At 34.7% G+C, this 26,480-nt stretch overlaps 1 protein-coding gene across 2 annotated transcripts in view; it reads left to right on the plus strand.

Annotated features, from left to right (window-relative positions):
* LOC145280058 (regulator of telomere elongation helicase 1-like) overlaps positions 1-26,480 on the plus strand; it is a 1,039,981-nt gene that overhangs the window by 532,529 nt on the left and 480,972 nt on the right. For both annotated transcript variants that reach the window (XM_080131745.1, XM_080131746.1), the window contains exon 6: positions 7,973-8,033. In XM_080131745.1, coding sequence (XP_079987871.1) covers positions 7,973-8,033 — 61 coding nt within the window. The remainder of the gene's footprint in view (positions 1-7,972; positions 8,034-26,480) is intronic.

The following is a 26,480-nucleotide window of genomic DNA, read 5'->3' on the forward strand; positions in this document are numbered from 1 at the left end:
TTGTTAATATCTTATTTATACTCTCTTTCTTAATATTATTTCATGTTGTCATTGTTAATATCTTATTTATACTATCTTTTTTAATATTATTTCATATTGTCATTGTTAATATCTTATTTATACTATCTTTCTTAATATTATTTCATATTGTCATTGTTAATATCTTATTTATACTCTCTTTCTTAATATTATTTCATATTGTCATTGTTAATATCTTATTTATACTCTTTCTTAATATTATTCTTATATTGTCATTGTTAATATCTTATTTATACTTTCTTTCTTAATATTTCATATTGTCATTGTTAATATCTTATTTATACTCTTTCTTAATATTATTTCATATTGTCATTTTTAATATCTTATTTATACTCTTTCTTAATATTATTCTTATATTGTCATTGTTAATATCTTATTTATACTTCCTTTCTTAATATTATTTTATATTGTCATTGTTAATATCTTGTTTATACTCTTTCTTAATATTATTCTTATATTGTCATTGTTAATATCTTATTTATACTTTCTTTCTTATATGTTCTTCATAGTCTCTTTGTTAATATTAATCTTTATACTGTCTTTAATATCCTTTCCGTTCTCACCTTATTAATATCTTATTTATACTCCCGATACTTTTTCCCTTATGCAATAATTATGATGTTTTGAGGTGATTTGTTTCTCTTCTTAGCCCCCCCCCCGCCTACTCAAAAATAAACTTTTATATTTCAGTTTTGTTATGATATAGAAGGTCTGCAAGTGTAGGAAGTCTAATTTGTAGAACGTTGTCATCAGAAGTTATTGTGAACATTTTGAAAAACATTCGCTATTTGTTACTCTCCTTTATGCATCTTTCTTTAAAAAACATTTTCTTGTCTAAACCCTTAAAAAAATATTAAAAGGAACATACAATTACGTTTTTAAATTTTTGAAATAAGGATTGGTTATTCATAGTGACCGCCAAATTTATGGGGTGTTTTTGATTTTCGTAACAGAGTCTCTTTAAAAATCTACCAAAAATCAATTATCTAATCAATATAAAATTTTCATCGATTAATAAGTAAAGAATGCAATTTGTATGCGTGTAACTTTTTTTTTTTTTTTTTTTTTTCATATTCGTTGTATAAATATATTTTGGGGGGCTTCATACCGCCCTTCCTCATTTGTCCCTTGTTCAATCCCTTGAAGTCCAAGCGATCCATTAAGTACACACTCATTTTGTGGTAGGAGGGTGAATGAGTGTAAAAAAAAAGAAAAAAAAAAGGTGCCTACGATATCGAAGATTGAAATCCGAAATTTTAATGTGTTTAATTTTTTTATCCTTTGCATTTTGAAGTATGATATTCATTGAATAGGTTATCAATAATTATCTTTCAGATGAAGATAAAAAGAAATATTTTTTCTCCGAAAACGCTAAAATATGCATACTTTTAAATCTTAAATGAAAAATTGAATCTTAGAATGTGTAAACTTTCCATGTACAAGTACATAAAGAATGCTTTGAAGAAACGATAACAACAAAAAAAATTTTTTTTTTAAGCAGGGTGTGAAAATTATAAGTATTAATTATATCTGCAAGTAGTATTACCAAAAACGGCCCTTTTAAGGGCCACCAAATTCTAATAAAAGTCTTTATTAACTTGATTTATGCAATAAAGAATTGAGGAAAATACAGTATGAAAATACAGTATGGAAAAAAGGTGTGGCTCATTGGTTATTAATTAGAAAATAAGAAAGAAAAAATGATTTTAATCATGAAATTAAAAACTGACTAAAAGTGATATTGCAACTGAGAAATATAATGCCAAAAATTTATGTTTGATGCAAAAATAGAAAAAAAAAGCAGATTAGAGAAAATTTTAAAGCTTGATTGATCAATTATTATGAAGAGAAAAATCATAAAGCTAAAAATAACATTTTACCATAAAAAATGGCGTTTGTAATTATAATTTAATTCAATTATTTAAAAAAAAATGTATTTGCCTCTCGAGTTACATTAAAAGGTTATGAAAATGCTTAAATATTTAGACACAACTGGGTTCCCATACCTAAAATCCAAGATTGTGGCGGTAGGTAAAATGTACGAGTTTATGATAAAAAAATGGAATTATTTGAATTTATTTATATATATAAGGTAATTATATTTTAATACTTTTTGCATATTTTTAAAGCCAATCATAGTAAATTTTATTTAGACATAAAAAAAAAAGTTAGTTTAATTAATTTGAAAACCTTTAAAAAAAAATATTGTTTTTATTTACATTCTACGAAAACTGGGTTAAACGCATTTTTGTTGAAAAATTTAAACTTAAAATTCTATTAAAAATTATAGAAAAGTATTATATTATTTCGCTTTTAACATAAACTTCAGGGTTTTATCTTTTTGATAAAACCAAAAGTTGTTCAGAAATAACGGATTTTCGTAGATTTTAATAAGCTTTAGAAAAAGCAGTTTTTGATCGATTGGGGGTCATTAGTTATTCATATTATTTGGATTCATTGGACTAGTGTTCTCATTTTGAGTGTCATCTTCATAACGTTTCGGTCAATGTAACTTCTGACTTTCTTCAGGTCTATATCTTGTCCAACTCAGGAATTTGGATGGAACTTCAAACAAGACAGAACTTTGAATGGAACTTTATTTACTTTACAGGCGTAGCATGCTCTCATTCCGAATTATTTAGAATCTCTATCCAGTCATAGCTGACAGAACAAGAGCATGCTACTCCTGTGAAGTAAATAAAGGGTTCCGTTCAAAATTCCATGCAGATTCCCAAGTTTGACAAAATACACCTGAAGAAAGTCGGATGAGAACAGTAGTTTGAAGATTCCAACTAATACAAAGAACATGCAATATTATTACATTTGTCAAAATCTGTTAAATATTTCATCTAATAATCCCCCTCACAAAAAACAAACAATGTTATTCATATTATTTGGATTTATCGGACTACTGTTCTCATGTTGAGTGTGATTTTCACAATGTTTCGGTCGATGTAACTTCCGACCTTCTTCAGGTGTATCTTGTCAAACTCGGTAATGTTTCTGTCAAACTCGGGAATTTAGACAGACTTTCGAGCGGAACTCTTTATTTACTTAATAAGGGAGTAGCATGCTCTTGTTTCGTCAACCATGACTGGATAGAGGTCCTAAGTAATTCGCAATTGTATTTTTTTTTTTTCCTGTCCAAATCCCCAAGTTCGACAGAAACATTCTCGAGTTCGACAAGACACACCTGAAATAAGGTCGGAGGTTATATCGGCCAAAACGTTGTGAAAATCACACTTAAGATGAGAATAATGGGCTAATGAATGCAAATAATATAAATAACCAATCCTCATCTAAAAAATTCAGAAACAGCAAACAATGCACTATTTGCAAAGATGTACATATTGAATTTAATCATGGGTCATTTTGTGAATGTGCCAATTCATTGTGTCGTGAAAGACCAGGTTTTGTCGGTGATCTGCACAGTTGTATATGCAAATGGGAAAGGGGAATTTTAATTATATTCAAAGTATCTCACTTTCTCATAATATTTTGCGCTTTGGAAACATGCAATCAAAGAGTTTGTCCCGGACATCACCAGACCTCTGTATGCCACTGAATTTGCAAGTGCTGATATTTGGGCGTTGTCCAAATATTTCAAATAAGATCTCATCTTTCACAACAGAAAATTGCCGGTACCTTGGTTTGTATTCGAAGCTGGCTCAACCTTCTTTGAAATGTTTGACTGGTGCATTGCCAAATATTTTCATTTATATTTGTTCACTTGTTTCTCCTGAGCAGCAGTGCTTTCAGATATTGCAATGCTAGATTCAATTAAAATATTTTTTTAATTTTTTAAATTTTCTTTAAAGTTCAAACGGATCCAAACATAAGACTTTTTTTTTTAATTCTTTCCAATAAATTCCATCATATTTGATGGCTTGACACCATCTTTATGCCAAGAGCTTAATTCCTTCTTAAAAGCTATGTTGATGTTGTTTTAAGGTTTTTTCACTGTATGAAATAAAATAAATTTTCTGAACAAAATCTTTAAAAGTTTCTCACATTTTCAACTTATTTAAAATATTGGTTTGTTATAATTTTTTGTGAAAGTTACTTGTGATATTTATGTATTTTGCTCTGCTCCTGAATTCCATTAACAAAAGCCTTATAACTATTTGAGCCATTTTGAGTTTTAAAAAAATATTTGTTAAAAACTATTATTTAAAATATAAATTATTTCTCTGTGATGTTACAAAATACTAGACAAAACAAAAATTGTTAAATTTGAATTCTTTTCATGAATTTATTATTTTAACGACTAGCTAAAACCATTATATATGATTTTCTCCACTCTACCTCTACCTAAATCTAAACACAAATGCAAATTCCATGAACAAAGCTTCTTTTCCAGAACTTCCTGCCATTGGAGCACTGTTCCGCTGGCATGCTTCCTGGTTAAATATAACATGGTAGGCTTCAAATCTAATGTCAACAAGTTCCTGGTAGGTCGTCCTCGTAAATAATAAAATTCTACCCAATTTACATTAACGATTACTTCACTACTACCTTACATTCATTAACCCTTATCCTTGAGTAGCCTTCGGGCCTTGATAAATGGTGACTTCCTAGGTAACAAAAAAAACTTATACTTCAACAGTGAACTCTGTTGATTTTGAGAATAGCGACAAAAGAATTGTCAGTGTCTGTATAAAATAGACTCCCGTCAATTTTGAAGTATGAGGTTCCGCCACAATAACTTAGAAATCCACACAGATGATTTGTTTATAGTGGTGAAGGCTTTGTGTAGAACCAACTACACTTTTTGATATTGCTGCTAATCTCCGTCGGTGCAGATGACTGCCACAGGACAGAGTTTACATCAGAGTTTCCTAGATGCATGTCTTAACGAAGACGGGGTGCATCTCTCCCAGTGAATTAATGTGCCTCCAGATACCAACCTGGAAATTTCTATGACTCAGCGTGGTACAAACAGCACCTAACCTTGCCAAATGGTCACCCATCTGGTACTGGCCAGGCTCAACATTGCTTTACTTCAGTGATCTGGCGAGAATCGATGTGTCAACGTGATTGTGCCGTATATATATATATATATATATATATATATAGGTAATACATACACTCTATAAGACTATAAACATTAGGACTGTGAGAGAAAAGTTTACTAAAACGTTCTCATCCTAAATTCTACGCAATTATCTAGAATGTAGAAACTTTGAATAAATAGAATAGAATGTAATAGTTAAATGAAATCAATCATTTATTATATAAATCTATCTGTTAGTGTGTCTTTGTATGTCTGCTAAAATCTTTCAGCAGACGCATCAATGACAAAGTTGGTATCATTCATCATCAAGATCAGACTCTCGGAAAAAAATATGGAAAAAGTTTTGAAAATATATATCACACAGGCATATGTGCATATATAAAATGAATGTTTTTGTGTTATAGGAAGCGATATATTAACAGTGATAACATTCAAATAAATTTTAATAAGTGTTAAAATTTTCAAGGCATCTATAGGCACCATTAAAATTTTTGCTGAATTCCATCCAATTATCGGTTAGGTCCACAAAATAACTTAAATATAGTTGAACGTAAGAAACAAAATTCATTTTTTTTTCCAATTAGATTTTCTACTTTTTATCAAATAAAATTAATTTTGATAAAGAATGTATTTTAAAAAATTTCTATATATTTAAAACTAGCTAGTTTTAAATATATAAAAAAATTAACTAGCTAGTTTTAAATTCATAAAAGTTTTTTAGTTTAGGCTAGTTTTAAATATATATATATATATATATATATATATATATATATATATATATATATATATGAATATGTCTGTCTGTGTACATTTTCCACTGCAATAACTCTGTCAATTTTCAGTCTACAGATGCAAAATTTGATATACATGGTACTGAGATTTGGGAAAATCCTTGTAATGCATTTTCGGCCAGAAATTTGGCTATTAAGGGGTCAAAGTTCAACGACTTGACCTTTGAGAATTCTACCAAACTCCTCCGACAATTTTGGGTCTAAACTCTTGAAATTTTAGATATAAGTTCCTTGGACATGGATCTAACTTAATAACTTGATTTGAGCCCAAAACAATAAATGTTCAGGGGTCATAATAGGGGTCAAAGTTAAAAAAAATTTGACTTCTCCGGTCTCTATCAAATTACTCAGACAATTTCTGGTCTAAACGTTTGAAATTTGACATAAAGGGTATTCAGAGATAGGGCAAACTTTTTAATCATTTTGGGTCGAAAATTTTTAGTTACCAAGATATAAATGTATGTATGTATGTTTGCATGTCTACCTAAAACTTTTTACAGAGGTGACAGATTTTACCAAGATCAGTATCGTTTTGAAGTTCGACCTTTCAGATGACAAATTTCGAAAAACAGGCTAAAATCATTAATATCTTCACCTTCAACTGGCCACTTTTCTACAGGGGGGGGGGGTCGCTTTTTTCGCCGATATTTTTGAAAGTCATCCTCTTCTTTCGATTGTCTAGCCTTAATTTAAACATAAGTCATTTCCGGTTTGGCGGTGGTCGTAACAGCAAAGACGTCATATTTTTCCCCCGTTCTTTTCCTCCTTTGCGGTACAGGTTCGAGCCTGCCTTCCTACTAACATTTTTTTTTTTTTTTTTTTTTTTGCTCAACATACACATCCAAACACCTGGACAACGCCGGGCTGAAATGCTAGTATATATATAAAAGTGAGCGTGTCCTTGTGTTTATCTGTATGTCTGTCTGTGTATATTTCCTTACACAATAACTCTGTCAATTTTCAGTCTACACACTCGAAATTTGATATACAGGGTACTGAGATTTGGGAAAATCTTTGTAATCCATTTTCGGCCAGGAAGTTAGCTATTAAGGGGTCAAAGTTCAACGATTTGACCTTTGAGAACTCTACCAAACTCCTCTGACAATTTTAGGTCTAAACACTTGAAATTTTAGATATAAGTTCCTTGAACATGGATCTAACTTAATAACTTGATTTAAGCCCCAAACAATAAATGTTCAGGGGGTCATAATAGGGGCCAAAGTTTAAAAAAATTTGACCTCTCCGGTCTCTACCAAATTACTCAGACAATTTCTTTCATTTGAAATTTGACATAAAGGGGCAAGTTTTTTAATCGGTTTGGGGCGAAAATTTTTAGTTACCAATATATAAATGTATGTATGTATGTTTGCATGTCTGCCTAAAACTTTCAACAGAGGCGACGGATTTTTACAAGATCAGTATCGTTTTGAAGTTCGACCTTTCAGACGACAAATATCGAAAAATAGGCTAAAATCATTAATATCTTCACCTTCAATTGGGCACTTTTCTACAGGGGGGAGGGGCGGGGTCGCTTTTTTTGCCGATATTTTCGAAAGTCATCCTATCCTTTTGATTGCCTAGCCTTAATTTAAACCTACATCACTTCCGGTGTGGCAGTGGTCATAACAGCAAAGACGTCAGGTTTGTTTCCTGTTCTTTTCCTCCTTCGTGGTACGGGTTCGAGCCTGCCTTCCTACTACCACTTTTTTTCTTTTTTTTTTTTCTTTTTTTTTTTTTTTTTTTTTTGCTCAACATACGCCGCCAAACACCCGGGCAATGCTGGGCTGAAATGCAAGCATATAATAATCCCTAGATGCTGTAAGGCCTTCTACTCAAACAGCTTTTTCGCTTGGACTCTTGAATTTTGGAAATAGGCTCCTGCTTCCCTGACTGTACTGAAATTCAAGTGTAATGTAAACAGACATCTAACTTCCTTAATAGTGTTCCTGCAAATCTGGTCCCAAATAGTAGCCCCTCATGACTAAGTTGCTCTGTGCCTTGTTTGAGGTGAAGAAAGTTGAGAGAAAAAAAAAAAAAAACTCTTGAAGATGATTTTCCATTATTTATGAGATTCTCTACAGCTTAATCTCTTTTGCCTTTGATTGATTTTATTTTTTGTTAATTTCAGGTTCACATGTGTAAAGCAAAAGTCAATAGTCGGACGTGCCATTTCTACAACACGTTTGATGGTGAGAACAATCTTTCTTTCTTTAAGTCATGTTTCTGTGTATGTATGTGGTGTCGATGTAGTTATGTTATTGACTACAAGTTCTCTGTTCACGCATTGCCTTTGTGAAATAATAGATACGCACATATTGATACATAGAAATAAAAGAGCAAAATCTTTTTCAAGCAAGGACGGCATAGGAAGCTTCTTTTTTTTTTTTTTTTTTTTTTTTTTTTGTGGGAGGAAATGTCTTTGCACAGAACCAATCCTATCTTCTAAGCAACTCAAAGAAAAAAGCAAATCTACATCATTGGAAACAATAATCATCCTAAGTGTTAGATCGGAGTTTTCCTTGTAGATGCCTGCTTTACTGAAGGGGACATCTCTCCCCGTCGTTTTACTGCATCACCATTTATTTGCTCTGGCTTTTATGTATTGGCATGTGTGTGTATCCATGCAGATGTGGTGTAGATGCAGAGAAGTGTTTATTTACCCTCACTTCATCTCTCTATGAGGTTAGACACATAAGGTCAAGTATAGTTTGGGAAATCCAGCACACTGGGAGAAGCACACTCTGGCCTACAAAAAATGTCTGAGCAGTTCCATAAGCATTTTTCTTCCCATCTCCCCATAGAAGTGTCTCAGGTAATTAACAAATTAATCCATTCTAAAAGAGAAAGTAAAGTCTTGAATGATGGACCTCTTAAGATTGACCAGACCTATACAACCATCAGACAACAAAAAATCCCCGATTGATTATTGGGGACGTAAAGTAAAAGCCATCAAGTTGACCATGATGATTAAGGAATATCCTGTAAGAATTGTTTTAGTCATGCAAAGAAAATTGGGGAAAGTACTTTCAGCCTAAGCAGAAGAATTTTAGATGGGAAATCATATTGTAGATTGTTGTGTAGAATTGAAATAAATTGTTTATGACATCAATCCTGTTACTTTCCAAACATACCTTGTATAGATAACATCATGTTGGGGAAACAAAAAATTTTGTTTCAAAAATTAAAATAAAAAATGAACCAAAATTTAAACAAAAAAGAATTGAAAAAATTGAAGAAAAAAGAACTTAATCCAATTGCAATTTCTAATGTCAATAACCAATTTAATCCTTTTAGACAGATTTTTTCTTTTTTTAATTTATATCTCGGATTAAGCAATTGAATGGATTAAATTCCAGACAGTCTTATGACACTTTTAAGATCCTGATCGAAGTTGTTGAGTAGTTAAAACTTTATTGATTTTTTCCAATCAAATTAGTCTAGGATTTAGAATTGTAAAGGAAAAAAAAATGTCTTTTTAAAAGGGTATTTTTTCTCTCCAATTTTAATTTATAATCATTTAACTTCCGATGATTGAATCTCTGTTTGAAAAGCATCAAACAAGCAACATTGATTTTTTTTTTTTTTTTGTGTAAAGTTTTACGGTTGTCAGTCTGATAAGCAACCAGAGTCTTTCATTGGGAAAAATTCCAAAAAGCAGAAAAATTGTTTCAAATTTTAAAATCTTGTTTCTTGTCCATTTGCGCAGGACTTGAACTGTTACTTTACTTGCAATAGCATTCATCCTGGCTGGATTTAGCCAGCTTCTTCTCTAACTTGCATCATTTTCCGAACCATGGTAGCCCGTGCATGGCGCATACAAGATGGTTAACCAATTGTAATTTCACTATTAAAAACTGTTGCATTGGACCTGAGTGTTCAACCAAGTCCTTGGTGTTGGTTGTCTGCTGCCCAACAATACGCAAAGATAGGAAGGACTAAGTTGCAAATTAATCCTTCCACATTCCAGGCAACATATGCTGTATGCCCAAACCGTCAAAGACATTAATATAACAAGATGGATGAGAGAGATATTAAGTTGAGGTGTTGATTAAGAACAGTGGGTGAGATATGCCAAACAACACAAGATGTGTCAGACGTAGTCATTGTTAGTTAATAAGATAAATCCAGTCACAGATGCCATGTATGTTTGACTAAACTGCCATCTTTCTTTACGGGCAAACATAAACATTAAACAAGGGAGGTCACTCTTAGCTCCATACTCCAAAGGATACCACTCTTATATCTCTACACACGGGGAAATAACTCAACAATTATTGATACAGACTTTTAACTTGTGCCACATTTCGCAACCATAGAGAAGGATTATCCAGATGATAGATTAATGGATATGCTTCTTGGTTGATATTGAAATCTCTCAAAGTCATGCAACTGTTATTGTATTAACTGTTATCTTTATTATAAATGGGAATATTGTTGCATATTGAATGGTCTAGACTCTCTGGCAGGATTCTCAATGCCACAATCTGTGCCAGGTGTGATATTCCAAACAATGAAGCATCTCTGCTCAAAAGAAGACTATGCTGGTTTGGACACATTCTCCGCTGTCCACCAGATGAGTTTACAATCATCGGTTGGAAGAATCAGAGGAGTGGGCAGCTTAAAACCTGATGATCAGAGCAAATCTGGGGCATGTTTCGGGCCCTTGAATCTTCAGGTTCGCTAGAATTGAGAATGGCTTACTCCTGCAGAGGACTCTGCCACCAACTGATGTAGATAGACCACACGGAAGCGAGATGTAGTGAATTCGTCTTGAGCTGGCTCAACTCACACTGCGTGAATACTGCCACCAATATAGATACATGATCTAATGATAGGAAGTAACTACCGAACGCTTAATAGATTTGACATGTGTAAATTGAGGAATGAAAGTTAAAGGGTGATGTGATGCGGTGAGCAACTTTGGCGGCAGGCTTAGTCGAATCCCATTTGAAATACAGAGAGGGCGATCAATTTAAAGATGTAACAATAAATAAGTTTTCTCTTTTCCTTTCTCTTTGTGAGATTCCAATGAATAAAGAACCAAATGTCATCATCATCGGTTTTACATCCATTTTATATGTTGACATGTGTTGAATGGCTTTAAGAAATTGACTTCTAAACTAACCTATCTCTGTCCAGGTCTTTATTTATCCCTCTTTCTCTCAAGTTCATTTTTATCACTTTCTTCCATGTTTTTCTTGGCCTTCCCCATGTGAATTGGACCTGCAACTTTAACTGTTTTATATTCAGTAACCCAAAGATTCTCATCCATTCTTTCAATGTAGCCATACCATCAAAGTCTACTGTTCTACACATGTCTCCCTCTATGTCCAGATTTAATCTTCCTCTAAGGTCTTCAGATCTAAGCCTATCATTATGACTAACATTACACATCCATTGTTATCATTCTCATATCATTTCTCTCCATGCAACACATGTCCTCAACCCTTGCTGATCAGGTTTCACTTCCATACATCATCACACTGTGTACATATGCCTACAAAGCTCTCGCCTCCAATAAAGAAATGACTCCCAAAGGAATTTAGTTGCATTAATTTTCATTAATGACAATGTGGCCAAACAACCTCAGAAGCATTCATTGCAAGTGCCAATTATAGCAGACTAGCAGGGGTGCCCAGCATTGCCTGGATGTTTCGGTGGTGTAGTAAGGAACCTGGGGAGGGGGGGTCAAAAGATTAGTAGTGGGGATGCCCATTACCTGGGTGTGTGTAGGTGGTGTAGTAAGGGACCGGGGGAGGGGGGGTTAAAAAGTGGTAGATGGGGGGGGGATTAAAACAACTGTATGCACAGGTGTTAAAAAAAGGTGGGGGTAGTGGGCAGACAGGCTCAAACCCGTAATGCAAAGGAGAAAAAAAAGGTTTTAAAAAAATGTGACGTCTTAGATGGTGTCGCCATCACTTGACTGGAAGTTCCACCATTGAAATTAAGCATAGTCAATCCAACCAATACAATGACTTGCAAAAATGGCACCGCAAAAACCGACCCCTCCTTGTAGAAAACTGACCAGTTGAGGGTGAAGGAATTAATGTTTTTGGCCAATTTTTCGATATTTCTCATTTGAGACGTCGAACTTCAAAACGATACCTATCTCGTCAGGATCTGCTGCGTCTGTCGAAAGTTTTTGACAGACATACAAACATTCATACATACATACAAACAAATGATTGAGATTGATATTAAAGACTAGCGGGGGGTGTCCGGCGTTGCTCGGATGTTTGGAGGTGTAAAAGAAAAAAGAAAAGGCTTTGGTAGGGAGGTAGGCTCGAACCTGAAGCCTTGAGGCGAAGGTGGAAAAAAAGTGTGACACGTTACCACGACACTAAGCGGGCAGAGAAATGAAAATGGTTGAAATTAAACGGTTAAAAAAGCAGGTGCTTAAACGAACGTCAACGTGTGGTTTTCTAGGTCAAACATCACGCCATAGAAAAATGAATTCACTGCGCGAATTTTGTAACTTAAAAACGTCGCTCAAATAAAAGATAAAGACGACCTAATTTCATAAATCGGAGATATTATAATCTATGGAGCATATAAAAAGTTGTAAGATGTGGTAACCCCCCAAGCGCCCCACCACCTGAAAAAAATCTTTGCCGGACATACAAAAAAATGCACACACAAACACACACACATTTTCGCTTTTATATTGTAGATGCCACAAATCGGCCACAGTAATTTTTTTATAGTCTTAGTGTTCTCTTTGGCACATGAAATCATTACCATCATAGTATGTTAAACTTTGTAAATTCATAGTAATAATAAACACTTGGTCAAAATCCTACTAAATTTGGCGTTAATTACACTTGACATGACACATCGAAGGGACAACATTATCATACTATTATAGCATTACCGTTTATACGAGGGTCATTCAAAAGTAAAAACTCTTTTTTTAACTCAAGCAGTTGAAGAGCTACGGAGACGGGAGGAGTACTATTAAAATGAGCAACCTTTAGTGTTCCAGAATTTATTTTTCTACATAGTCACCATCATTCTCAATGCATTTTTGCCAGAAAGTCAATGACGCATTTCTTGCTTCTGACACACATTCATGACAGGAGTTGCTTTCATAGAGTCTCACACTGTCAGTATCTGCAAATTATAAATGTATAAGTTCAGTCATCATAATAATGCAATATTGCTGCCATATCTGGGCAGGAGCTGCTAAAAACAGCATATCCTGCCTTGACAGAGTACAAAATAGACTTCGTGGCTTAGTGGGGGATGCCCTTTTCTCTACCCTGCAACCTCTCTCCCACAGAAAAGACGTTGCGAGCCTATTCTTGTTTTATCGTTATTTCCATGGCAGGTGCTCTCTGAACTCCAATCGCTGGTCCCCCCTCGCCAATCTTTCACGAAAAACACCTGTCTAGCTGAATCCACTGTGAAAGATTTCCCCCACTCTTTATCTGTGCCTAAATCAAAACGTGGATTCCATGAACAAAGCTTCTTTCTTAGAACTGCATGCCTGTGGAACTCTGTTCTGTCTGCCTGCTTCCCACCTGACTACAACTTGGATGTGTTCAAGTCCAACGTTAACAAATTCCTAATGAACTGCCCCCTTACGTAAACACTTCATCAAATCTCCACACTAACGTAATGTACTTGCAATAACCCTTATCCCTGAGTGGCTTTCGGGCCTTGATAAGTGGTGACCACTGTGTAAAAAAAAAAAAAGAATATGCAATCCTTCTAATTCATTTGAGCAGAATAAATAAAAAGATAGGAAGCATTACTTTTGGAACAGCCCTCGCAATAATGCAAACAGTAAAACATGTATGGCTTCAAAACTATTAGACAGAGAATTGCACGAAATTACTACGGTCACTATTATCACTACTACTGCAACAAAAGGTATATACAAGTTTTCCTTTTTGCGCGACTTTTGACCAAATTTGAGATGAAGAGAGATAATACGATTTCCACAATGTCTAAAAAAAATTGTCTTATGTCTCATTAAAAGGAGCTCCATTGCTGTGGTAGTGGTGAAATGTCAGAACCTCCATTCTGTTTACCATGTCAAGGAGATGGATCAACGTTTGTTTGATGGAGACCTGATCCTAGAATATGGGAAGGTTATGGTTGAGCCACCTGCTAGTTGACAGCAGCTTAGACAAGAGAGTTTATGTTAAACAGCCAGTATGATATGCGCTGGTGACAGGCTGGAAGCGGTAGAGGGGGAAGGGGTTAAAAGCTATGGTGTGACTTTTATTCTTTCTCTGTTTCATCTTTCTGATAAATAAAAAAAATAAAGAACAGTTAGTGCAAAATCTTCATGGGAAAAAAAGACATATTTTCCAGCATTTTGGTTGATGCAAACTAAATTGATTTGTGATATAGAATAAAAGAAAAATTCCATTTTTTTCTCTTTTTTTTTTTTAACAAAAGACGAGGCGGGGGGGGGGGTCGTATTCGTCTTTTTGTCAATCATTGCATTTAAGTGCAGAACTCCCAGATCGCCTGCTCCTCCCCAACTACAATTTCTTTAAATCCTGTAGACAATTAATGATAACAGAATGCCAACTTGCTCTCTCATCCACACAACATTTCCAAGAAAAGCATCTTTACAATCTTAATAGTACATAATAAAAATAATAGTAAATATTCAAGGGTTCAAAACTACAAGCCAAATTTCACCAAATTTGGCATAAATCAACTGTACTGCCACACGTGATTCATAACTAATATTCTTTTATTGTTAATAAAAATAGGAATTAACAATTTGGTTGAATTCCTCCAAATTTAGCATGAAGTATTCATGATATAATCTGGCTCCACCGTTAAATGATGACTCCCATCAGCATTTTAAGCTGTGACAGAGGTGTGACGTCATGAAATGGAAGGCATAAAGATCAGAAAGAAAGGGAGAAGAAACAAAGAGAAGAAAAAAGAAAGAGACATGTAGCAATTGGGAAGTTACGCTTGACAAACACACGAGTCTTTTCCTCTTACACCTTTAAAAGTAAGCCGGCCAGCCTGGCAACTGTTTCTGGTGCCATGTGTGGAGCGTCAGCTGTGTCTAGTGCCGTGTATGGAGAGCCGGCTGTGTCTGGTGCCGTGTACAGAGAGCCGGCTGTGTCTGGTGCCGTGTACAGGGAGCCGGCTGTGTCTGGTGCCGTGTACGGGGAGCCGGCTGTGTCTGGTGCCATGTACGGGGAGCCGACTGTGTCTGGTGCTGTGTACGGGGAGCCGGCTGTGTCTGGTGCCGTGTATGGGGAGCCGGCTGTGTCTGGTGCCGTGTACGGGGAGCCGGCTGTGTCTGGTGCCATGTACGGGGAGCCGGCTGTGTCTGGTGCCGTGTACGAGGAGCCGGCTGTGTCTGGTGCCGTGTTCGGGGAGCCGGCTGTGTCTGGTGCCGTGTACGAGGAGCCGGCTGTGTCTGGTGCTGTGTATGGAAAGCTAACTGACATGGTAGTCAGTTATAGAAAACAGCAATTACATATCATCCTTGAAATAAAAGTTGGAAAATAGATCAAAATGGTGATATTATTGCAATTAATAGTAAACATATGTGAATTTTAAGCATATTGCTCAGAACAGCCACACATTTAGCATGAAACATAATTGGCATATCAGTTATGCAATTGAGGGTAAAAATCATTATAGTAAAAATCATTATAGTATTAATATCATTAATAACAGTTACAATAATAGTATAAAATTATTATAGTACTAATAATGCCATTAAAGATAATTATACTACTATTTTCTTTTTTTTAATTTTTCATTACATTTTCACCCCAAACAAGACACAGTGTCACATTATACTTGAACTTCTGCATGTTAGTACAATTGGGGAAGCAGGAACATAGAAGGGAATTCCAAAGTCTAGCAGTTTTGGGGAAGAAACTGTAAGAGTAGATGGTTTTCTTACATCTAGGGATTTCTACTGTGTAGAGGTGAGACTTTGCTGCTTGTCGGGGGTATTTACATTGAGGAGGTACACAGGCTTGTAGTTCATCAGAGCATCCACCATTGAAATACTTGTAAAACAGGCAAGGGGATGCAACATTTTGTTGATGGGATAGAGGTTGAAGCTTAGATGAGAGTTTGGAACCTATTAGGTTGGCAACTCTCTGTCCAGGAGTGAGAGAGACTAGTAGCAGATGCACCAGCCCAAGTGTGACAACAATATTCCATACATGAGCGAATAGTGGACTTGTAGAGGAACAGGATACTTTAAGGCATAAGTAACTTTCTAGCATGGTAGAGAGAGCCCACCTTCTTCACAGCAGCCTTGACACTGTTCTTGATGTATCTGTTCCAACTCCTGTTCCCTGTGAACGTTAAGCTGAGAAGTTTCAACAAAGTACTTTCAGGTAGCCATAGCTATTGGTGGTTGAGAAGGTTTCTTGTAATTATTACAGGGAACGAGATTAGTCTTGGCAGCATTGAACGTTACCATCCATTTTAGACCTCATTTCACTACAGACTGGAGGTCTCCCTCTAGGGTTTCTGCCATTGCTTTGAATATGTGTTAGTTCGTTTTCCCCTTGCGCCTGATATAGGGTGTGGTGTCGTCAGCAAATATACCCATCTATACTATTTTATCAGGTAGGTGATTTATGAATATCGGGAATAATAAAGGTTCAAGGATCGACCCCTGAGGTACACCCACATTTATATCATATTGTTTAGGTGTATGACCATTGAGGACAACCTGGATTCTTCTCTTATATGAAGGATTTAATTATGTTAAGTATTCGTCCAGTAATACCATAGGATTTTATTTTCCTGAGAAGACCCTCGTGCCTTACCCTGTCAAAAGCCTTAAATATATCTAGGGCTACTGCCCTCCCCTCCCTTGCCTTTTCCAGTGCATGGTATATGGGTTCAGAGATTACCGGTATATACAGCTGGTATCTGAATTTCCACTTTTGACTGGCCTTTGCATAAAACTAAACGAAAATATAGCCCACATTATGATCCTTTACGCCTGGCAGCTGTATTTCAAAATTCATAATGATTGGTTAATTAGTTTAGAAGTGAATACTGTAGAGAAAAATATATGAACATATACATGTTTTTTTTTTTTTTTTTTACAAGGAAGTCACCACTTATCAAGGCCCAAAGGCCACTTAAGGATAATTGTTAGTGAGTGTACGGTGGTCACCGTGACAACAATATAGTAATCGTTAGTGATGGAAATTGGGTAAAATTTTATTATTTAAGGGAACGGTTTAACAAGAGCATATTTACATTGGACTTGAAGACGATCATGTTGTAGTCAGCTGGAAAGCAGGCTAACAGAACAGAGTTCCACAGGCGGGCAGTTCTAGGAATAAAGCTTTGTTAATGGAATTTGCATTTAGATTTAGGCAGGATAGTGGTTGTAGCTATACGATTATTTTTTGTGACTATTTGGCAAGGAGGTACCATAGATTGAAGCATATACCTAACTTAATAGAAATATAAGGTACTAGCCTAGATGCTCGGCATTGCCTGGGTGGTTGGAGGTGTGTGTTGAGCACAAAAAAAAAAGGTGGTAGTAGACAGGCAGGCTTGAACCCGTGATGGGAAGGTGGAAAAGAAAGTGAAAGAAAACCTGACGTCTTACCCCCTACTCCATGACACGACGTTCAAAACGTTAAAATTAGTAAAATCATTCCAACCGATACGATGACTTGCAAAAATGGCAACGCAAAGAAAACAACCCCTCCTTGTAGTTGAGTGTGAAGGAATTAATGTTTTTAGCCAATTTTTCGATATTTGTCAAGCTTGAAAAGGATACTGATCTCGTGAAAATCCATTGCCTCTGTTGAAAGTTTTAGACATACATACATTTAAACAGACAGGTGAGATTTATATAATAGAAGATAATGAGCAGTTTCAGATTTGCTGCATTTTCTATATTGCCAATTGTTTATGAATATTTCATTTTGATGAGGATTTCATAGTGAATATTATTTCTTTATTGCGGGGGGGGGGGGGCATTAGCAAATTGTATGAATCCAAAGATTCTATTGTTTGCATTGGTTTCTCCAATATCTTTCTAGTCAGAATTCTTTCTATAAAGATATCGGGTATCACGGGAGGAACCATGTGAAGGTTGCCAACATCCTAAATGAAAGTGATTTTTTGGAACGAACTGCACTCAAACCTGGGACACCCAGGTCGTCAGTCCATGTCGTTAACCACTAGACTATTGTCACCTCCCTATTGTATGGTAATTGTGACTGAATACGTTTACTATTATTTTTGGATCAGCAGGGATTAAATAAGACCAGAATCTGTTAGCTTTAATTTTCAATGTTTTGGTCACGTTTTATTCTGAAAAAAAAAATGGTGTATATTCTTTTTAAGTATTATTTAGCGGGGGGGGGGGGGTAATGGGTTTTCCAAAAATTTGATGGGTACCAGCTAAAGTTTCTTCATAGATTGTAGCAATAAGCTGCAGTACATCAAACTGCTTCTTAGGGGAGGGGGGTAGCAGAATTTCCCCCTATATTAGAAAAATCAAAAGTAAAAATAATATGTATGATGTACATACTTGTAACAAAACGAAAATATCATATTCCAAAAATCGCATAAATTTGTTATTTTTATTTTGCCTTTTCTTACTGCCTTCTCTAACAGTTGTCTCAAAGGTCTGTTTTTCTCTTTTAATAATTGTATTCCTCTGTCATTTTACCCTTCCCACGCACGTGCACACTTTCTATTTATCCTTTCCTTTTTACTTTTCTTATGACCCGCCCCCCTCCCGCGCCATTTTCTCTATATGTTGTGAACTTGGCAGCCTACAAGATTCGTTCAGCAAATTATCTTGAACAATAACCTTCATGGAATCCATTTGATAAAATCCTATATTTTCTAATGCCATCGGTGCTCTCCTGGGAAAATTAGTCAAGACTTGAAGATCCTCCTCCTTTTATTCCCCCCATCATCCTTTCTTCTTCAAACAAAAATGAAATATGTTCGGATTTTTATCCAACGGCAGAATATTTTTCTTTTTTCATCTCCATTTCTTTTTTTCTGGTCCTCATTTACAAGCAACTTCGATTTGATCTGCTTTAAAAGATTCATCATTTTTATTTGTGCTTTTTATTTTCTTTAGCAAAACCTCCTCAATCGGCTGTTGAGCTGTTTGTTGTTGACTTTCTTTCTTGTACATCTTTAATCTTGAGAAAATGTTTTTTTGTTTGAGTTTTTTTTTTTTTTTTGTATAATCATACTAGCTAAAGTACTCACCTAATATTGGTAACAGGTTATCCATATATAAATCGAAGCATTTTGTGTCTGTCGATTACTTGCGTGTAAAAATAGCTTCTAAGGGGTCAAAATTGAAAAAAAAAAAAAAAGTTGACCTTGACAGGAGTAAATCGATTAATTTCTAGGCACGTAAACATATACATTTTTAGCTTAAAGCTGCTTAAATTTAGCTTCTTTTTTTTTATCCATCCAAACTATCAACAGATGTTAACGACAAATGTTAAAGTACTAAATAACGAATATTGCTATGGTTGGAGCAAAGAATGTTTTCATTTGGATTCTTGCTGATGGCACCAAAGTCATTTTTTTTTTTAACTTTTGAAATCATTACCATCTATATATTGGGTACAATATAATAAGCAATAAAGAATTTGCTTTATAATAATATATTCGAAATCTGCATAAATTAAAATATCATGTTTTAGCATATTTTCCAACAGGGCAATGCCAGGCGATCTGCTATGATATTCGCTATTGATGGTTCTCCGTTTTTTTTCAACGTAATCTGTTGGAGCCAAATTTGTTTACCTTGAGAATTCTTTTACGGTCTGCAGTCAGTGATCGCTGGGGCCAGATCAAGAGAACAGACACAGAAGCAATTCAAAGTTCAATTCATGTAGCTTTGCCAATTGAAAAAAAAAAAAAAATGACCTTGACAGGAGTATGTCAATAACTTCTAGGCATGCAAACATACTTTTTTTTAACTTGAAGTCGCTTAATTTTTTAGTGTTTTTTTTTTTTTTATTTATCCATCTAGTGATAGCTCAGACAGTAGCAACAAAGGCTGAATGCTAAATAATGACTGTGGCTATCACTGCACTGAATATTTTCATTTGGATTCTTGCTGATGGCACCAAAGATATGTTTGTTTTTAAACTTTTGAAATCATTGGGTACAATATAATAATCAATAGAGAATTTGCTCTGTAATAATAAATATGAAAACTGGATAAATTAAAATATATTTAAACATATTTTACAACCAGGCAATACTGGTTAGCCTGCTAGTGCTATATGATATTTGCTATTGATCCATCTTTCTTTCTCGATGTAATCTATGAACAAAACTTTGTTTGCTGATGTTTGCAGCTTTGGTCGTTTGGGACGACTTTTACCTGCTGATTGCCGATTTGACTCCAGAGTGAAATGCTGAATCTATGTTTCATCCATTGTCACATATTGACACAAAAACTCCTTTTTGTTGAATTGAGACAGTCGCAAACAATTGATTTTGATTGACTGTGAGTAAACACCACACCTATTTTGAGCATAGATTTCTAATTTAGAAATGTTTATCCATAGCCCTTGAGCCCCTGGAGGGGCAAAGGCTATCTACAACTTTTGTAGATGTTTTCGTAGCAAGGAGTTCTTTTTACAGGGTGAGGGTGCTGGCCCCCACACCCAACCTTCCCAGAAGGTACATACAGTGCCTAGCCTTCCCAAATGGTCACCCATCTGGTACTGGCCAGGCTCAACGTTGCTTAACTTCGGTGATCTGGTGAGAACCGGTGTGTCAACGTGATTGTACCGTGCAGAAATATTCATGGAAAATGGTTAATATATTGCTTTCTGATATCTAAAACTCTTCCGCTATCTCATTCAGCTTTAATTTACGATCAGCTAAAATGAGTTTGTCAACGTCGTTTATGCTTTTCCGGACAACTCCTGAATTTGGGCAATCTGAACATTCAACATAACTTTTAGTCTGTACAATCGCATTTAAAATGGGCACAACACCTCTTAAGTAGTGTTTCTGGTGGAGCAGCATTCGAATGACATTAATTAAGCTACTGCTTTGCTTTAACACTGTTTTTTTTTCCATCAAAAAGCAATGCTCTATCAACACAAAAAAAAAAAAATTCAAATTTTCTCCAATCATTTCGAAAATGTTCAACAGCAACTTCACTTAAATTAACCAAAATTCCTAAACTAATAATCTGATTTGATTCAAATTTTGACACATGCAATTCGAAGGTTAGTACTCTATTAGTGGTGCCATCTAAATACCAGGTCTAAAACTTATTGAGTGATGTGTTAGGTGTGTAATAAGTAGGGCTGTGACAACAGCATATTCTTTTCATTGTTTTCACTCTTGAGTATATATTCGTTAATATCTTATATGTTTTTATGTAGACTGATGTGGTTCTCTGTTGGTTGACTGTGTCTTACTGTATTGGATATATACTTGAGAATCAAAAGATTGAAAAGAATATTCTGTTGTCACAGCTGTAGTGATAAGTAGTAAAAATTTAAATACCATGACTGATAATAATTAGCATTATAAAGACTGATAGGCTCCGAAAGTATTGGTTATAATTCTACCAATAAATCGTTCTTAATATCATAGGTGTTTTGCATGAGTCAAAATTATAATGCGTCTGCTTTTATTAATATTACTAATAGTATTAATATTACTAAAGTATTAATATTACTAATAGTGTTAATATTACTAATAGTGAAATACTTATGGGTTCAGATCTATGGAATAGAAAATTTCCCTAAATTTGGCACAAAGAGCCCTTTGGCTGCTGGCTATCATCAAAGTATATTAATAATTACACTTTTAAGTAAAGGCTCAGCAACCGTCTGTGAGTTCTTATGTGAACTGGTATATATAAATATAGCAGTGCATCCAGGCTATTATGTTGGGTGATAAAATGCATTAAGCTTTTTAAAAGAAATTTGTTTATCATGTCAATTATTTTTGTTGGCATAAACTAAATAAAACAAAATGTCTTTCCTGTCAAAATTTTCTTGCCTTTTTTTTCTCTGAAACCATTTTGTAACTACTTAAAATGAAAAGAATTAAAAAGAAAAGAAACTTTGTCATTTTTGAAGATTTTTTTTTTTATTGAAAAAAATTGTGCATTGGTTACCATTTCCTTTTTTTATGGCATCTTTTAGTATAATAATAATAATAATAATAATGATAATAATAATAGTAATATTAATAATAATAATAATAATAGTAATATTAATAATAATAATAATAATAATAATAATAGTAATATTAATAATAATAATAATAGTAATAATATTAATAATAATAATAGTAATAATAATAATAATGACCACAGAGAATCAAGAAAATGAAATGTTAACTATGTCCCCTCCCATAAAATAAAAATTTTAGGATGTAGTGTCGGCACCACTACAAAAATAGTCAAGTAGGCGAGAAAGCACTAACCGAGCCTCGACTGGATAAATGTAAAGAGGATTATGATCTTAAGGAGGCTTATTACTACCCAAATTCCAGTGAAGACTAATGGTCATTGTCAGCAAATTAATGACAAGCGACTGTTGTGATAATGCAAATTCATTTGCAATGGTTACCAAAAGTACTGGAAATCTGGGGAGACTTGTTGTCACCCAGACTACAGGGAACACCACCAGTTGTTGCAGTGAGTAATCTCTGACGATGACTTGTGTGGAAACTCCTAATGAGTAACAATGATAACAAATATTTACAGGTTTCAAAAACAACAGTTAAAAATTGCTTCCAATTTAACATAAAAATCCCTTAAGATGCAGGATGCAACAAAAGTAGGTAATTTAAATACAGTCTCTATAGAATCTGCCAACATTGCATCCACCTGCAAAAACAAGACTAAACGTGACCTTTTTGAGGAGATTTTTGGCCAGTAACAATAATCTAAAATATAATAACCTTTGTCTTTGTAGAGTTTTATTAAATAGAGTATTTCTTTTATGACTGAAGTCTCCGCTCTAGGTTGTGTTCAGAATACTGAGGAGACTCTTGGACTTTTTAATCAATGATGAGGATGGGACACTGAATTCGATCCAGATGATCAAAAATAAAATGTCATGGTGAAAACTGTTTGAAAATCGAATAAAACATCTGAAGTTTTTTGTATTTAAAACAAGTGTTTATTTTTATTTATTTATTTATTTGCATTATAGTTATCTAGTGTTCTCAAAATGGTTGAATTTTTTTTTTTTTTTTTTTTTTTCTTTTTCCAAATCTTGGCAATCTATACAATTTGTAAATTTGCACATAGTCTACATTTCATTGACATTAGAGATAAAATCTTTTCAGTTGTTGATTTATCGAGAAACAATGACTACTCTCTGAAATGGTGTCCGAATGGAGCAAGGTTTGTGCAACCGTCAACCACACTTTCCATGATCCAACATTAAGTGCAATACCAAGGAAAAGTCCATGATGACTAGAACCAATACTGTGACAAGCGAACAAGTCAAGTTTCCTTTTCCCAAGTTAGTTGCCTAAGCAAGGCTTGAGAATCTCTGTTAACCTTACTACTTCACTCCTAACTAAAAAGAGGAAAGATGTGTATAATGTTGCTTAACTTCAGTGATCACCCATAGGAATCCATATCATTCTGTCAGTTTTCTATCCTATTAATGTAGTACGTATTGTTATGGACGATTATAGAAATTAAGGAGTTACTGTTTTTAATAGTTAAAATAGCTAATATAGTGGCTTGCTTTTAATATCAAGGATTGTGAGAATTTAAGTTGAAAAGAAATGCAATACATGGATCTCTGATTGATGAGTGTGAATCGCTAGGAGATTTGTCTAATCAGGGCAAATGCTTAAAAATGTAAGGCAGCACAGAGGCGTGAGAATAGGTATTATCTATTGATCACATGTAAGGTGTATGTTTTAGTTAATTTTAAAATCAAGGCTGAAATGATCTGTAGTTGCTTTAATCACTGAAGAAAGCATTGTTTATGAATAGATGTTAATGTGAAGAAATGTGAAAAATTAATACATAGAATTATCAGCTTGTGAATATGGAAAGAAATATCCGTCATAAAATTAGCACCTGGTGGATCGAGTAACAGAAAGAGAACTTAAAAATAAGAGAGGGTTATTTTACTCCGATTCTCACTTTAACATGAGTCATTATCACCTCTGTTCAATCTCAAAAGACAATAGATACTCTCTTTAAGAGTAGCTGCGCCTCTTATTGTGAGGCAAGAGCAAGGTTGCACAATCTTCAACTGCACCTCTCCTGAACTATCACTGCTTGAGTTCAGTGGCAAAGAGGAGTCTAAGATGAGTCACCCATTGTAGTACTGACCAGGCTCAACGTTGCTTAACTGTGGTTATCTAATGGGAACCAGTGTATCCTCTTGATCATGTCGTATATAGTAAAATTAGTAACTAAAGCAATAACTTAGGTTCAGCATTGGACAATAAAATTGTAGCCCTAAAAAAACAAGATTACAGCTTTATTTAAAAAATTTTATTGAAAAAAGTCAATTCAGGTAACTTGATTATGTAGTAGAGCTGACATCTATTCAATGTAGCTGCCTTCAGCCTCAATCACCACATCGATATGGGTCCGGAACTGCCTTTTCCACAAGTGCAGGTGGGAACTTGGTGGATGACGGCGATCAGGCTGGCTTTGGTGTTGTGGGAGGTCATGTTGGTGATGTTCTCGACATATGACCAAACAAAGTAGTCCAGCAGGTTCAGATCTGGGAAGGAGGGAAGGGGCCAGTGAGAGAAAGGGTACAAAGTTGTAGCAATCCTTCTAAAGCCAAGCCTGGGTCTCTTTGGACTTGCAGGCTGGCACCAAGTCCAGCTGCCACGTCCAGAGTCTGCCAGCAACCACCTGATTGCACTAGAGGATCACTATCTTTAGCACATCCAGGTCCACTTTGGTGTTGACTTTGAAGCCGACTTTGAAGGTGTAAGTTGGTATAATGTGGCCCCTACTTGAAACCACACCAAAGACCATGACTGGAAACTTTGTTTTCATCACCCTGGGCACGCCTTATGTTATTCATGGCAATCCAGCGATGGTTCTAGCTGTTGTGCACCTAGTCCTGGCAGAAATTCTTTCCATCTGAAAAGAACCAGAGCATGTTTGGCTTCTTGGGATGCTTCAATTTGTTGAGCAACCTGACGGACTTAATTAGCCTGAAATTCTTTGTCTTCTCAGTCAAGATCTTGTGTGGAGCCTGTAGGACCTTTACTTCATACATGCATTCACAGTTGTGTGTGAGATGCCTAAATATCTGGCAATCTGCCAAATAGACTGCTGGGGAGTTTCATCAATGATTGCTTGAACTTTTTCTATGAACTTGCTCCAGATCTTCCTATTGGTGTCCTCAGCTTTGGGCTTCCGCTCAACCACTTTCAAAGGGTCATCTGATGCGTTGAGCTGTGTTCTGAAGCATTGAACTGCCCGGATTTGCATTTTGAGCGTGCTGACAATGGTCCTATTGTCATAATTTGGATTGGTAAAGAGCATGAGTTGTACAGTGGTGCATCTCTGATCTCGCTTGTTGAACATTGTGTTACTTTGAAATATGATGGAAGGCTCCTATTGCTCTTGGGATTTGTGCACAATTGACCAACAAGTCTGCAACGGTTTTCATCAAACAGAAATGGAATCATATCGTCTTTTCTATGGCGACAATTTTATCGTTCCAACCTGTAGACAAAATATAAAATCTATAAAATAAATGTAATTTGATTCAACCCAAGGCAGACGTGATGTTGCTAGTCTCAATCTTTTTTTTATAAATACTATTATGTTATGTATTCTTCAGAATCGTCTGGTTTATTTTATGCTTCTTTTGTTCAGCTCGTTTGACTCATCTACAATTTCTATTAAAAAATGATTTTTTTTTTTTTTTTAGATGATCCAACTTAAGGTATAAATAATTGACAAAAGAGTTTTTATTATATAGTTTTTGTGCATTAATTTATTCTGGTTAATGAAATGAGGAAAAATATAATTTTATTTATCATATATATATATATATATATATATATGAGGAAAAATAAAATAAAACTACCAGCGATGGTTGACGTTATGTTGATTTGAGAAAGAAAAACCGAAGAATTTATAAAATGGTGATCAACGTTTCGTCCCTATTGCAGGGGACATCATCAGGATATAAAAATGAAGAATGCGGAAGAAAAAACGATCATGGACAATCTGCGGGTGAAAAGGAAACTATTAAAATCCTACCCATCCCGGGCAGGAACTATAAATGTGCGTGTGGAAAGGTTGGATTATTCAATGAATTCACATTTTTAAAAAAGGTTGGATTATTCAACGAATACACATTTTTAAAAAAGGTTGGATTATTCAATGAATACACATTTTTAAAAAAGGTTGGATTATTCAACGAATACACATTTTTAAAAAAGATTGGATTATTCAATGAATACACATTTTTAAAAAAGGTTGGATTATTCAATGAATACACATTTTTAAAAAAGGTTGGATTATTCAATGAATACACATTTTTAAAAAAGGTTGGATTATTCAACGAATACACATTTTTAAAAAAGGTTGGATTATTCAATGAATACACATTTTTAAAAAAGGTTGGATTATTCAATGAATTCACATTTTTAAAAAAGGTTGGATTATTCAACGAATACACATTTTTAAAAAAGGTTGG

The sequence above is a fragment of the Euprymna scolopes genome, chromosome 7 (assembly GCF_053919585.1).
Source record: "Euprymna scolopes isolate OS-2025 chromosome 7, ASM5391958v1, whole genome shotgun sequence".
NCBI classification, from domain to species: Eukaryota; Metazoa; Mollusca; class Cephalopoda; order Sepiida; family Sepiolidae; genus Euprymna; species Euprymna scolopes.